General features: G+C 43.1%; 1 protein-coding gene across 1 annotated transcript in view; it reads right to left on the bottom strand.

The window, feature by feature from the left end:
• The window catches only part of SEPTIN1 (septin 1), a 53686-nt gene that overhangs the window by 20423 nt on the left and 17929 nt on the right, over positions 1-15334 (bottom strand). The window contains exons 2-5 of the mRNA XM_085618463.1: positions 12835-12922; positions 11132-11218; positions 5451-5574; positions 5101-5235 (exon numbers count right to left, since the gene is read on the bottom strand). Of these exons, the coding sequence (XP_085474589.1) occupies positions 5101-5235; positions 5451-5574; positions 11132-11218; positions 12835-12922 (434 nt within the window). The remainder of the gene's footprint in view (positions 1-5100; positions 5236-5450; positions 5575-11131; positions 11219-12834; positions 12923-15334) is intronic.

Here is a 15334-nt window from a genome sequence, read left to right as displayed (position 1 = left end):
TAATTCTCCCAATGGATACACATGATTATTTAATGATTAATATGGGTTATTGACATTAAAATAAATTCACAAAGTGAGATATGTTTCTAATCACAGAATGTCCCAAATATGCTTAAAAGTGGAAGCACAAGCCATTTGTTTTCCGAGCCATGGAGTTTGTCGTCAGCAATATACACAGAGACAATCAATCAATCAAACGTGTGTAAATCACTGATTGGGTTGAGGTGAATCAGATTTTGCCTCTTGAACAAACGGGCTTCCGCAAAGGGCATAGTACTTTGGATAACCTTACAGCCCTGCAGGTTATCCTGGACAAATACGTAAGAGTTCGGGGTGGAGGAGTCTATGCGGCTTTTATTGATTTCTCTACAGCATTCGACAAAGTGGATCGTCCTCTGCTGTGGAGAAAGCTAGCTATATTAGGTATGCCCCCCCTTCTATTAGACCTAGTACGATCTCTACATTCGGACACTTGGTGTCGAGTGTTACAGGGTGGAGAAAGGGGACTCTCGTGTGCTATTCCCTCCACTAATGGTTTAAAACAAGGTTGTCTTCTGGCTCCTCTGTTGTTCTCCCTGTATATTGCTGATCTTCCAAACTCGCTCGCATCTTGTGTTGGTATAGCCCCGGTAGTGGGGGGTTATACTATAGCCTGCCTTTTATATGCTGACGATATTTTAATTTTAGATTTAACTCCTAAAGGCTTAGCTAATCGTCTGCAGGCTTTACATGATTTTGCTGAGTCCCACTTTTTGAAGATAAATGCCTCAAAAAGTAAAATTATGTGCATCACAGGGAGGAAAAAATCCAAATCTGAGAATTATGGTTGGTCAGTAGGTGGGCAGAAATTAGAAGTGGTTAAATCATATACCTTTTTAGGAAGAATTGTTTCAGCAAACCTGAGCGAGAGGCAACACATTGATAACAACTCTCGTAAAGCCCTGTCTCAAGGCAAAAGCTTGAGTTCTCTTTATTCCGCTACAGGGAGAAGACATTTTGCTCTTTTATTAGAGGTTTATAAGGCAAAAATCCCCTCAACCCTCCTATACGGAATAGAATTGATGGATTTAAAACACTGGGGCTTCCTTCATATGATTGAAGGAAAATTATTAAGGTCTTTAACCACCCTGAATTCAGCTTGCTCTACAGCTGCTCTTAGACTAGAATTTGGTCTGCGTAGCAGTTGGGTACAGGGCCTGTCTGCATTAGTACGTTGGGTCGCCAGCCTTGCCAGAGGAGAAATGGGGACTTTGAGATCCCTTCTCAAGAGTGAATTATTGGGAAGTTTTAAAGAGCACTCTCAAATTGTTAAGAATTTCAGAAAGGCAGTGGCACTTCTTGAATTAGATGAGAGTTCTATTTTTATTATTTCTTCTTCCCAACTAAAATCTCTTTTGAAGCAGGCTTCCTGGTCTCTTTGCTTCAGGAGGGATAAAGAATCCATGATAGCTAAGAAGCGAAGTGCCCTACTGTGTAATACTTACTCTAGGAAGTTTGTTCAACCTTATGTATTTTGGAATTTAACACATGGTATTCGGAGATTTTGGTTTCTTTTGAGGCAAGATTTATTGCCGCTTAATTCCCTCTTGGCTAAATGGTATGGGTCTTCCCCCCTATGTAATCTCTGTAATATGTCAGCACAGGATCGTACTCATGTATTGTTTATTTGTCCTGCATTACGTTTACTTCGTTTAAGGTGGTTAAAATCAATTTGTCTACAATTAGGAATGCTTGATGCGAATTCCTTTTTAAAAGCTTTATATACCCCTCCCAATGAAATGTTTTGCTTCAATATTTTTAACTTTTTTAAAGGTTTTTTAGATATTTATTGATGAAATGAGGAGGATTGTGTCATAGTATGCCCTTTTCGATGGAGAATGTTGTAATTGTTTATTTTTTCTTTTTATGATGGAATATGTATATGTATTTTGTATATTTTGTTTGTGTGGCCCTCTTTGTAGTGCCAAAACATAATAAATAAATTGAATTGAATTGAATTGTGTAAATCACTGTATAGGAAATGTTACACAAGACAAAGGACTACAAGGTGTAGAAGTCACATGACAACCATATTAGTTGGCAGTATAGTTTAATAGTGATTGATCTGGAAAAACACAAACTCAGAATTTAAAACTTAATACCATGATTGGGGGGTCTCTTTAATAATCAGAATTGATTTCTATCCAAATGAAATGTTTTTGCAACATTAGGATAATTAAAGGCTTAGGGGAAAAAAACATAAAGCTCTAGTTTATACCTTGCAGTTTGTATGCAGCTCTTAGATGAAAGTTAATAGCTCACTGTTCTTTGTTAGGATTTTAACTTATAAACTGCAAGTTAGCAAAAGGATCTTACTGACAAAAGCAGTAACCGACTGACCTATTTACAATATGTGCACTTTGTGATGGGCATGGTACATTTTCTTTGCAGCAGGCACATTAACCCTCTGCGCTATCTTTCCATGAGTCAAAACTTCCACTAAACAAAACTCCGATCTCGCTCTAGGAAGAAGTTTATTCACCGGAGTTATCATGACATTTTTATTATTGCCGAAAATTGCTGTAGGCCAGGAAGGAGGCAGCAAGTGATTTTAAAACCATAATTTACAACGCCCCCACTCAAAGTCAGCACCTGTTGCAGTCACACCGGTCGCACCGCCCTGGAGCCAGCTCTTCTCAGGGGTCCTGTGACCTAAGTGACAGAGTCACTGTTGCTCTAAGGTCTGCTACTTCGTAGGCCTGCCCACAAGACTGGAGGTGAACTTCAGTTTGGATTGTGGTGGGCAACCCTTCAAGGTGAACCCACACTTGCCACTGCTAGGGTCCACCTGCTGGTGCTAAGACACCAGGGCCTCTCTGGTTTTGCGGGGCCTTCTAAGGTCTAGCATGGGAATGTGCTCCCTCAGGAGAGTGGTCTGGGGGACTGTTCATGAAGGCTGAACCTTGTTCCCTAGTTCTAAATTCGGCAGCTCTGCCCCCAGTGCTACATCCGCTCCCTCACTGAACACCATACTGCCCCACTGAGAGAAATTCACACTGCCTTCAACTACAATCCAATTTGACCTGCTATAAACAACTGGATGCAACTCAATTCAAATTACGCACCAGGCAAGAGCAATATGCTGCCTAAAGGAAAAAGTAACAACATCATGGAAAAAGCAAACACTCATAGGGAATGAAAGATTAAATAAAGCATGTGAAATGTAAGCAGGAACAACATGGTGAACGTAACGCTTTTACAGTCATTATGCAGAAATCAACGAGTATTTTTGCCTGAAAACTACAGGCCCAGAAAGGACCCATTTCAATGTCCATATGCTTACAAAACGTAAGCAGTATGGTTTAAAAAGACCACATTCATGAACACAAAGCCGCCGTACACATTTTGTTTTCCAATCCACCAATCCCAGGATTGGCGCACTTTCCCACCGGGGGAAACAGCGCTTCACTGGCAAACTCGGTAAAGTGACGCTAATGTTTTTGGGGTTTGAATAAAACCAATCTGGCTACTTTAAGAACACTCTGTTTTGCTTTATTTATTGATTTTTCATATTTTGAACCTTTTATTTCCGAGGCTGCACTTTGGAATAGAAAAATGACAAAACTGCATTTCCAGCAAAAGTGGTTTTCTTTTTTGCATCCATTTCACAGGGTAACAAATGAACAACAGGAAGAAAGAGAGGGTGAGAACCATTTCTTGAGTCATGGTTTTCGGTAAGTGAAGAGGAGTTAGACAGAGAGGGATTAAGAGGAAGAAAGAGTGGGGGATGTGGGGTGGGGGGGCAGCTGCCAGCGACTGAGCAGAAGCGGACACCTTCCTTGTCTAGTCTGGGCAGGAAGCAAGAGGAGACCTTTTCCTTCCCTGCTTCCCGCCCGTCCCCGAGCAGCCACTAATGATGAGCCCTCTCTGCAGGCCTTGGATATTTCTTACGTCCCGGGACGCATGTTCAAAATAAAAAAAGTAGGGGAACGGACTCTATAGAATTAAAGAAGTAGGGAAACGCCGTGCCCTGCCGTTCCCGCCCACTTCGACCACTGGTTTAGCGGCAGAAAACTGCCGCTAAATCGGCGATAATGGGCTTGATGATATGCCCTTGAGAATTCCCATAGAAGCCCATGTTCTGGTGTCAACATGGGCTTCTATTGGAATTCTCTGCAGCATATTATCAAGCCCATTATCGCCGCTTTAGCGGCAGTTTTCTGCCGCTAAACCGGCGATAATTTTAACGCCGTCCTTGATAATATGCCCCTTAGTAAGAAATATCTTCTCACGTGAATATTGCGTCCTAAATTTGTTTACAAAAATATTGTCCCATTGAGTGTAGGTTTTCTATCATCTGAAATGGGGTGATATTTTTGGAGACAATATTTAGGACACAGTTTCTATGTCAGACCATATTCTGTCTGCGATATTTTGATACCACACCACAGATTAACAGTACACATGCCTTACCATTACTGAATAACAAAGTTACATTCAATTTTTGAGTAAAACCCTGCACATTCTTTTCGTTATAGGATAGCCAAGTGCAGATTTCATAGAGCAGCACGTCCTCTCTTCTTTATACTCCTTTCTAGAACTGAAAAAGTGTGATTCTTTGCACATGGAATGCCCACTGTAGCTACACCCAGGGCTTTAAGTGGACTGGGGCCTTCCGGTGCTCAGCACCGGCAGTTCTTAAAAGCAGGTGCTGAGACGGGTGCCTATCGGGCTCTCCATTTTTGTCCTCAACTCTGCAGCGGTACCACCCTTCACTGCTTTGATGTAACTTCAAAGAGACTTCCTTTTAGAACTGAAGCATTTTCAATATTATATACAACAAAACCATGGTTGTTGCTTATTTATCATAGGCAACTAACAACCATTGACAAAGCCAATAGTCCTGGCTTGTTGTAGGTGTAAAGTTACTTGTTGAATTATATATCTGTATGTGTCAACAGAAGCAGCAAAATACCAGTTGGGCGGTACACTATGCTAAGCACAGATTTTTAGCTTAAGTGATTTAAGCCACACCCTTAATTACATTGGCCATGGATCTTTCAGATACTCCCCCTAGTTTATGTATCCCACTGAAAGCCCTGGCTACACCACAGCTCTTACCCATGGCTGAAGGGCGAGATGACATACAGGCAGCAGTGTACACGGTTGTCCTGGATGTTTTTACGGTTCAGTCCACTTTCATCGCGGAAGTACTGCTCAAATTGCTGGTCGATGTAGTTCAGTACAGGTTGCCAGCTGCAAAGGGTATGAGAAACAGGATGAGCCCAGCAGTACGCCAGCCATAAGACTAAAACATGGCTATGCAAAACACGCAACAGAGCTAAGCTTTCCAAATGTGTAGGTCTTCCATGGAAGTAAGACCTCACAATTTCTATACTGCTCTTCCCTTCTGACCACACACACTCGTTTACCCTTAGACCACTTTCACCACAACTTGTCCTGTGTCGCACCATTCTGAATTATCCAGTGCATCCCCGAAGCCTGGGGTGTCCACGACGGTCAGCTTCATCTTCACGCCTTGCTCCTCAATCTCCACAGCATGCTTTTGAATCTCAAGGGTCTGCTGGACGCGGTCTACGGTGGAAGACAGAGCGAGAACGGTGATTAGAGGTAAGACTGACCGAGTGTTGACATTCTTACCTGGGGTGTTCACCCATGTAAACTCTCAGAGTATACATGTGTGGAATGGAATGTCATCAGAAAGGGATTAGTTGTCACGAATCATACTATCTGATGATATTTTGCATGTGACAAAAGGGTTATCTACCTCCACCAAGATGGTGCCCAGCGCCTACCTGCACTAAGATGGCGTCCACATTCCGGAACATGGAAAACCAGGCAAAGAGTCAAGATGCATCCTCTCTTTTAAAAAGATGAATTGAAGCTGTTATTTGCATATGTGCATAATGTTAATTATTATTTGAGATTGTTAAAAAGCGTAAAGGACCGAATCAACCGGTTTATTTAAACCCACAAAGCAGAGTTTGGATAAAAATTGCCAGAGGTAAATTCTCCAGAACATGGGAATAATGGTTGTGTTTGGTCTATCTGGACCTCACTGGACTGCAAAAAGAGAGTTGGAGGTGAGGTCAGAGCTGCATTGGCTAATCTGAATGGCAGCCTAGAAGCCAATCAGAATGGTCTAACCACATAGACCCATTCCGATTGAGGGCTGCAAGTCAGAATTGCTGAAACAGAGGTTTATAAATCAATTCTAATTGCCTGTCTCTGAACTAATCAGAACAGTACTCCGTGGTTAGCCAATCAGAATGCCTGTCAGGAAGCCAATCTGAAAAGCCAAGTTCAAGCAATTGCCTTCATTGATGGTACCATCTTCCGGCAGTATCTCAGTGGCTAATGGAACTCTGCCAGATATCACTAGTTCATTCTATGACACTGGGTGTGGAATTGAATCCTGGAAATGCAGATTTGTATGCTTCCAGTGGACTGAAGAGATAATTCACCCACCCCTAAATATTATATCATTCATGAACTCTGAGTGGGTTACTTCCTCTAGTATGTTTTTGACACACATGTGCTAATATATTTTGGACAAGTCTGGGGAGGACCTGTAAATGGTTATGAACTTTACCTACAATCAAAATACACTCCATGGGAAACAGTCCGAACACCGCGGTCTGAACCACGCGCGTACAATCTACGTAAGCTTTACCATGCTTGTCTTAAACATGCATATGCCATGCTCAAGGCAGTGTGCGGTCTAGTTGCTACAGAGACAGAAGACAGTGAAGATGGAAGGAAGCAGTAAAACGTGGTGAGGTGAGTGGGGCTGGGGGGTCGGGGTAGGCTTTAGGGCAGTGGAAGGGGTTGGGGTAGTTTAAGGGACAGTGTGGGGTAGTGTAGGGTTTAAGGCCTTAGGGCAGTGAGAGGGGAATGGGTAGTTGGGGTAGTTTTTAGTGTTGATGCAGTGGAAGGGGTTGAGGTAGTTTAAGGGACAGCGCGGGGGCATCGGGTGAAGTGGGGTAGTGGCGACCTTAGCCACACATACCCCTTTACCATTCATGCCTATACCACTAAATTTCGTGGTAAAGGAATGCGTGGTTAAGATGCATTCGTGGTTGGGCTGCGTGGTAGAGGCACAAGTGGTAAAACCATTTGTGCTTCTATCATACAACCTCACTTCACCGAACACATTTTTTATCTAAATATATTAAATTGTTACACAATTAGATACAGTACTAAACTTCTCGATCCACTTAACACATGATAGACCACTAGCAATAGAAGCCTAATGCTGACAGTCGCGCTAATCCAAGAGGGACTTATTACTTACACAGGAACATTCGGTGTTGTTCTCAGCAGGTTCCCAAACTGATTGGAACACAAGAAAATCAGCAAGAAAGGTATTGGGTGGCTATACGTTTCATAGGGCAATGCTCTTATTCATAGACCAGCTTTGTGCGAAGAGCCTAAATAACCTAGAAAAATATTGTTAATCCATTGAATATGTTTGGATTTTAATCCACTGCAAATTTGCAGCCTTGTACCATGTTTAAGCATTTTACTGTTTTACTATCTTGCCAAAGGTAAGTTTGAAAACCATAGTTACAAAGTGAAAACATACATGCATTAGATCACATAAATGCTAACAAAAAAGTTAAAAGGAGTTTTTAAAAAGGTGAGATAGTGAGGCACAAAGTCTATGAGTCATTTATGAGTTTGAGTTCTATTTAAACTGTCTTCTGTTAAAGTGGTGGTGTTAGTTTAGAAGTTTGAAACTAAGTTAAGGAATATTCAAGACGTTTATGTTATTAATGAAAAAGGTTGCAATGATTTTAGAGTGTTTTTATGGTTTAAAACTTTTTATTGAAAGGTTCTCGATTAGCAGCCACAGCAGTAAACACAGTAAGTGAGGTAAAAAGGCATCGGCACAGTATAGCTTGCACCCCAAACCCTCCGTGCGAAGCACATGCTAAACTGATATTGTGTATATATTCTCAGGTGATGCAGCCTTCACCGCGTGACGCCACTGTGGAAATGTCGAAAAACAGTGAAAAGGGAAAGGGAAAAAGGATTGGGGTAAGAGAGAAGGAAACGAGTCCCAACAAACATTTCAAATCAATTCAATACCATAACATCAACCTCTGTTATATCATCACGCGATATCTCTCTTCAAAATGTAATCCCTCTCCGACCAATCTGTGGAATCCAAAATCAAGCGAGGTCTCATCTCCAAATGATATTGTACACCAACTAGTCCCTTTGCTCTTCAGTCAAGATCCCCCCACCCTCTTATTGATGTCTGTTCTTCTGTCTGGCAATTTGGTGTTCCTCTGTCACCTCTGGATTAATGTGGCCAGAAACCACAGAGGAGCACCCGCTTCTTGGGAGACTAGCTCTTTTCATGTCAAACCTAGCAGACAGAGCAAGCAGTCTGGTTGCAAAAGACCTATTGTGAGCTTACAGTGGGCTTACAGCCCACCCATTGCCTACAATTGCTTGATTTTAGTGTCACTCTCTTTTGCTTGCTTTTTATTCTATGACTCGCCTTCCTCTCTGGTGCATGTCCCTCCCCTGGAGCATGGCCTCTACATACGATCCCTTTGATTGGCTGACTTGTATCTCTCCTCTGCTCGCATTTAAGGAACTGCTATTTTCTATTTCAATCAGCACCCCAAGAGAGTGGATGTGATTTCTAGCTCTCTCACGTGTACGCTGCTTCATCCCTCAAACCATACCGCACATGCTGTGTTTATTCCCATCCCTTCCAGCTTGTGTTTAAAAGCACAGCAACAGGGATATTTTTTGGGGGGTTTGACTGAAGAGCAGACATCAAGAATTGTTTTAGTTTTATCCCCTGCATTCCAATCTTTCACGAAAAAAGGCTGTTAGTGTGCCCGGGGAAGGTCCATCTGCTGCACTGACTCAGCTGGCACCTGGGGCTGAAAGTATACTTAGCATGACGCTTCTCCTAGAGGCGCCTAAATCCTCACCCACAGGTACCTCAGAAGAGCAAATAGCTGAATCCTGCGGAAAGTAAATTAGCATTGAAAAGCATTTTCCTTTACATTCTGACACTGTCTTAGTCTACATTCTATTCAGTTTCCTGAGTGAAAACTATTTGAAAAATAAACCATTAAATATGTGTTTGTGTTTCCTCAAGTATTTCCAATTTCTTTGAAACAATACTTTACAGACATGTGCAAAACTGACAGCTTGACACTCACATTATAAAGGCAAGACCTATTGCTGGTCCTGTCCGAACATCATTCACATGGCTGATATCTGGGATTATGGGAATCCTGGCACCACTCAAAACAAAGTTGTTTTCTTCGCCGTTGCCTTCATCACTGCCTCTCAGAAACAATGCAATGACATGTGAGTTGGGGAGCTGCTCTATTACTTCCAGACATTGAGAGGGGGAACTGTTCGGTCCTTGACCGGGATTTTAGCCACATCCATAGAATGCCCACATCTACTTCTTCTGCCACCCTCTGAAGTTTGAAGAAATGTGGAATTTGAAACCCGGGTCTGAAGTCCCATATCATCAGTAGAAGGAAGTCACCCTGATTCTGTAATGGTTGGAACGAGCTTCATAGCTGCTCCAGTTACAGAGATACTGCCAGCTATACTGAAGTTAAGTCCCCTTGTGTTAACAAGCAGCTCATAGGCTAATAGCCACCCCACCGCTCCTGCAACCACAACCCTTTGTCCAAAACTTCAGAATACAGGGCTACCATCCCAACCACCAACGTAAAAGCCACCTCGTGGATACCGGCCCACTAGACCCCTCCAACCCCCCCCCCCCCATTTAGAGTCACGTAGGACAATATTCTGGACTCCAGTAAATTGGACTTGTAACCCTCCACTGATCAAACGCCGGGTCATCCCACACAAAGAAAATATTGACCTTGAAGCCCCCACAGAAAGCCTCTTTTCAAGTGTGGGATCCTAATATTTTTTGAGCTGAGCTTTGGGGTAGAGAGGACTATTAGCCTTCTTCTGACTCCTCAGAAGAAACCATTTTCTGTAATCTCAGCTGTAGACTCATAGGTCCGATGTTTACGTTACAATTCTGACGCATTGTATTTTTCTGTCGGCATCTCTGCTAATTGACTATCAATTGTAGTATCAAAGCTTTTGAACTTTAGAAAATCCCACTAAGATTGACCCAGTTGGTTATTACTAGCCACAGGGCTCTACGCTAACCAGATTCCCCTATGTAACGCTTAGGTGCTATTGACAATTGATAGACACAAGGACCTTCTGTTTTCACCTGCTATTAAAGAACTTTTCTTTCAACTAAAGTGTAAAATAAAGTATTGCGCTTACAAGAAATTTACTAATTTATGTTTGTGTCACACTGCATTCTGTGTTTTTAAACTATTCTCCTACCAACCAGAGTAAACTGAGACTGCTCGTCCGCACTAGCTTGGGGAAGTCTAGAGCTGAAAGGGAGTTTCTTGTTCATTTCAATTTAGAGTTCAACCATGTGCCCCTTGGGCACCCTTTGTTCATGATCATAATCTCCCTGAGTGAGACCCTCAGACTGCCCCAAAACGCAGAAAAATACCTTGTGTGTTTACTGGTTAAAAGATTTACTTTGTATCATAGATTTTAAAAAACTAAGTTCTCACAACAAAATGAAAACACTTATTTCAAGTCTTTACACATTTTGGAAATGCTAGTTTTAGGACATTTTAGTTAGAAGAACTTATTAGATGAAATTTACAAAAATAATTTTAGTGTTTAAAAAGCTGGAATTCTTCTTCAAAAAGTCATTTGAAAAATGTATGATTTAGCAAAATCAAAGCTTGTGCAATTCCATTTGTAACTTAACTAAATATTGTACAGATTTATTGAGTTTTCAAGGTTTTTCCACATTTTGAGGCAGTGGTCGAGGCGATGATCCCTAATTTTGACTTTCTTTACCGCAGATCATAGAGCAGTTGCGATATTTTCCAAACAGACTGATGCTTCTAAAAGATCACACAAAGGTGTTTCGCTTCATTTGAGGCACTGTTGCGATACAAGCCGACTGTCGGCCATGTGACTGCCTGTCTAAGCACAACCTGAGGTGCCAGCATGTTGACAAGTCTAATAACCTACAATTTGTCATCTGGGTACACTGATGGCCTGTCCGCCCTCTTCTACAAACAGCCAGACTTACCTTGTGCATCACGTATGGTCCGGTCCTTGTACAGGTCTGTGTGGAAGAGACTGTCCACCAGAGTGGACTTCCCCAGGCCAGATTCTCCTGTAACAGGTAGAAAGAGGACATCATTGGCATCCTCATTATTATTATCACCTTTAGCATCTTTTGGAAATGGTTTTCTCAGCCTATCAGAAAGTCTTCTGGGACCCTGAGCACAGGTGAAGAACTACAACTGAATAACACTGGTCCTGGATTGAACTTGAAGGATCATTGAGGAGTTCAAGAACCTGGACTGGAATTCTCTGAACAAGGAAGGGGATGTGTTTGGAGCAGAGAGTTGTCCTACATTGATTTTCCTGGCATTTTGAATTGAACTCTGGAGACTTTGTGAAAAGAGGAAGAATGCAGATTGTAAAATGGATTTCCATGTTTTCTTTCAGATGAACTGCTTAGACCTTTTAGAAATATTGAAAAACATGGACAGCATTCTGTGTTCGTTTGGAATTTACAGTAGAAGGTCTGTGGAAAGGTAAGAAGCAGAACTAGGTTTATTTGCTCTTCGTCAGTTGTTGGAGGTCTTAGGAAGGATCAAAACCTGTAGTTTTCTCTTCCCAAGGAGTGAACTTTGGCGGATTTAGATAGTGGGTAGAACCTGGGCTGAATGTTTCTGCTCCCCAAAATGAACACTTGGGTTTAAGGGAATATCTAGGCTGAATGTTCAATTTGACTTCCTGAAACAAACTCTGGCCAATGGCCTAGTGTGAAGAAGAAAATCTGGACTGAATATCTTGACCTTTTCGAATCGAATTTGCTTAGAAATCCCAATTGAACTGCCTTCCTGAACTGAAGGGCAGGTGGGTATTCAATCTATACAAGAAGAATTATTGGCCTCATGCTGAGAGGTTTAGCCATCCCTGAACCAGGGGTTACATCAAATGGCACGATCAGAAGTAATTGAAACACCATGAAATGGAAGGGTTATTTGGACCCGGGCAAAGGGCTTCATGGGCAAAACTAGGTGGGTTTTTTGGCACCACAATTATGGGATCTTTGACTTCAGATGGCGTGCCGTACCATTCGGGGACAGCATAATCAGCTCAGGACAGAGACGTCTTTTGGCTTTGGACAAGTGAGGTTGGCAGATCTGGAACTGTGGATGCATTGGCCCATACAGAGAGGGTTATTTGTTCTTGACTGAGTGACATATCGACTCTAGGGAAAGGGTTTTTATCAGCAAACAATTGAACTTAGGGTCTGATTACGAGTTTTGTGGATGGGTTACTCCATCACAAACGTTACAGATATCCCGTCTGCCACATCATGAGTTCCATTATGTTCCATTGGATATAATGGACCTCATAATACGGCGGACGGGATATCCATCACGTTTGGAATTAAGTAACCTGTCCGCCAAACTTGTAATCAGGCCCCTATTGTGTGAGCTTTGCACAGAGGGATTGCTCTGCTCTGTAGGTCGGGGTTTATTGGCCCCTATGGAGAGTTTATCGAGTCCAGGAGGCGAGGTGTAATGGCCCTGCATGGAGGGTTGTTTTAACACTGAACATAAGGCTTAATTTACCAGCTGTGAAGAGAAAAGGTTATCTACTCCTGAGCAATAGACATATAGGCTCACTGACAGTGGACCTACTCGCCAAATATCTGCTTTATCATCCTGAGGTCCTCAGACCCAGACTCCACTCCCCTTGTCCCCATCTCACCTGCGACCAGGAGGGTGAAGTCGAAGCCTTTCTTGACAGATTTGCGGTGGACCTGGTTGGGAAGAGTTGAGAATCCGACATAGGTGTCCTGGAAAGAGAAAGAGACTATAAGGGAAGAGGTTATCTGAGATGTGGAGCATAATTGATCCAAAGCAGTGTACAAAATAGGAAGTTGCTGAGATTGTGCCCTTGAAAATCGAGGATTTTTTTAAAAACTTCATAAAATTGGCGAACCCCATGTCTAACTGCCACTGACCAAAGGCAAAGTCTCTTTACTAAGTCTAGATGGCCCAAAAACCATCCACCTCCCACACAATCGGGCTGATGCCGGTCCGGCTTTAGTGCTGGTGGTGCCAATTCGACAATCATTTTTGGTGTCCCACACACCCCATGACCGCCTCCTCGAATTCTCTCACTACCACTGGGAAAAGTCCCCCTCATCTCTCCAATCATAAGTTATTACTAAACACAGCGCCCCCCTGAGGTCAGCGACCCCATCCACAGGTTAGTGCCCAGTGCAGTCGCACCAGTCGCACTGCCCTAAAGCCGGCCCTAGGCTGATGGTTCCACCCCTGCCTCCGGAGGTCCCAACACCTGACATCCTGGATTAGGAACTCATCATACGATATTATGTGCCTCCCTGCAGCACCCTGCCATGAATAAGTGGAAAGGTGAGGGCTGCTTTGGGATTTTTAGGGAGCGGAGAGCAGAACTTCACACCTGCAAACCACACGAAGTCTGGAAACGCCATATGCTTTCATGGGGTTCAAACGTTTGGCCACCCCTAATTTAAAGGTGATCACCACTAACTTTGGACCTCATATTGGTCGGGGTAGTGACAACAAAGCTATACATTCAAAATCAATAACACCCATACAGTTAGCGCATTGGTAATACTTATGGTCCCACTTCGAAATCCAGGCGCTATAGTCTAGCTACACAAAAGCCATATGGCCATAAAATCTGTCCCAGACGTAGGAATGTTAAAAGCCTAAAAGTCCAGTTCCCAATTGTGCAGAATAATATTCTGGCGTGAAGTGACTTAAAATGACGGTCATTCCAGCCACAGCATGCACGCTCAAGCAAAATCCAACTTGGACACACTAACCCCAAGGAAAACAGCAACTCAATACTGGAAGCAATGGGATCTCATGCTCTGAAATACACCCTGTGATACCAGACAGGGTAGCAAACCGAGTCTGTTTGACTACCTAACTAATGGGTTAATTACAAGACAGAAACCGATGATTGTGCAATGGGAGGCAAGCCCTGGAACCAGGTGAAGGCCACAAAGGGGCTTTCTTATCTCAGCCTCGGAGGGGAGATTTAAGGATCTTTCATTTGTAGGCTCAGAGCTCACCAATGACGGAGGATGACACAACCTGTTTGTCAGGAACAAGCCTGCTCGATGGAACGCAAGCCTTCACATTTGACCTCTGTGCCGTCCGAGTTGCATACCGATTTGAAAACAAGCACTGGTAAAGCCAAATGGGCCTGGCTTTTGGGTGCCAGCCTCTTGGCCTGGGCAATGTTTGGCTTTGTTGTTGCTTTTGTCAATAAAATATTCTTGGGAAACTGCCAGGCCTACACCAATATACTAAGTGGCTAAAAGCAAATATATTTTTAATTTAAAAAAAATCACATTGCTGCTACATTAATCCCTGGCATTGAAGTGAAGTGGATTTAGTTCTTCTGAACCAGCAAAATGCTGTCACTCACATCCAGCTGCTAAGTGGGCTGACCCATTGCCCCGTGCTGTAGTCAGCAGAAGAAAATGTCAATGAAAAAACAACAAACCAATGGCCGATGAGGGGTAGCTGAAAGCCCCTGTAAGTATATACGTCACTTTCGTCAAATCTAATGATTTTGACAAATCCAGACTAAAAAGGAATACTGTGCTCTGGCTGTTCTTCACTCCTGTAATTGCTTAATAAAGGCACCCAATGCAAGGAGGTAGGCTTGGGTCTGGAACTAACTCTTCAAAACACTCGGCCCCTTATTCATGAGGGCTTGCGCCGCCGTTGCATCAATTGTTTGTGATTCTACAGCAGCATACAAATGCGACACACTGCTTCCTATTTACAAAGTGACACATCTACGCAGATGCGTCACTTTGTAAAGCCCCGCTCTATATTATACCTGGTATAATGTATGCAGGATGGGCGTTCCCACGTAAACAAGCCTTGTAGAAGTGGCGCAGTGAAATCTATGAGATTTCACTGCGCCCCTCCAACGACAGAACTCCATCAAATTCCTTACGCCTGCTTCAAGCAGGCATAAGGAGTGACGCAGGGCATTTTACATGGGCCTCGCCCATGTGTAATAACACATTGCTGGAGTTACGTCAGATTAGCGACGCACTCCGCCAATGCGTCATTACTGCGCCCCCAGATACGTCCGGATTCCGGATGTATCTGTGTAATCCTTGCGACATGGAGCGCCGTAGTGTAAATACAGTGCATCTAAGGTATTGCAAGGATGGCGCAATGAAAAGAGTTGC

Source organism: Triturus cristatus, chromosome 7 (assembly GCF_964204655.1).
Source record: "Triturus cristatus chromosome 7, aTriCri1.1, whole genome shotgun sequence".
NCBI lineage: Eukaryota > Metazoa > Chordata > Amphibia > Caudata > Salamandridae > Triturus > Triturus cristatus.
Note: the sequence above shows the minus strand (reverse complement) of the source record. Positions and strands in the feature narration are given on the sequence as shown.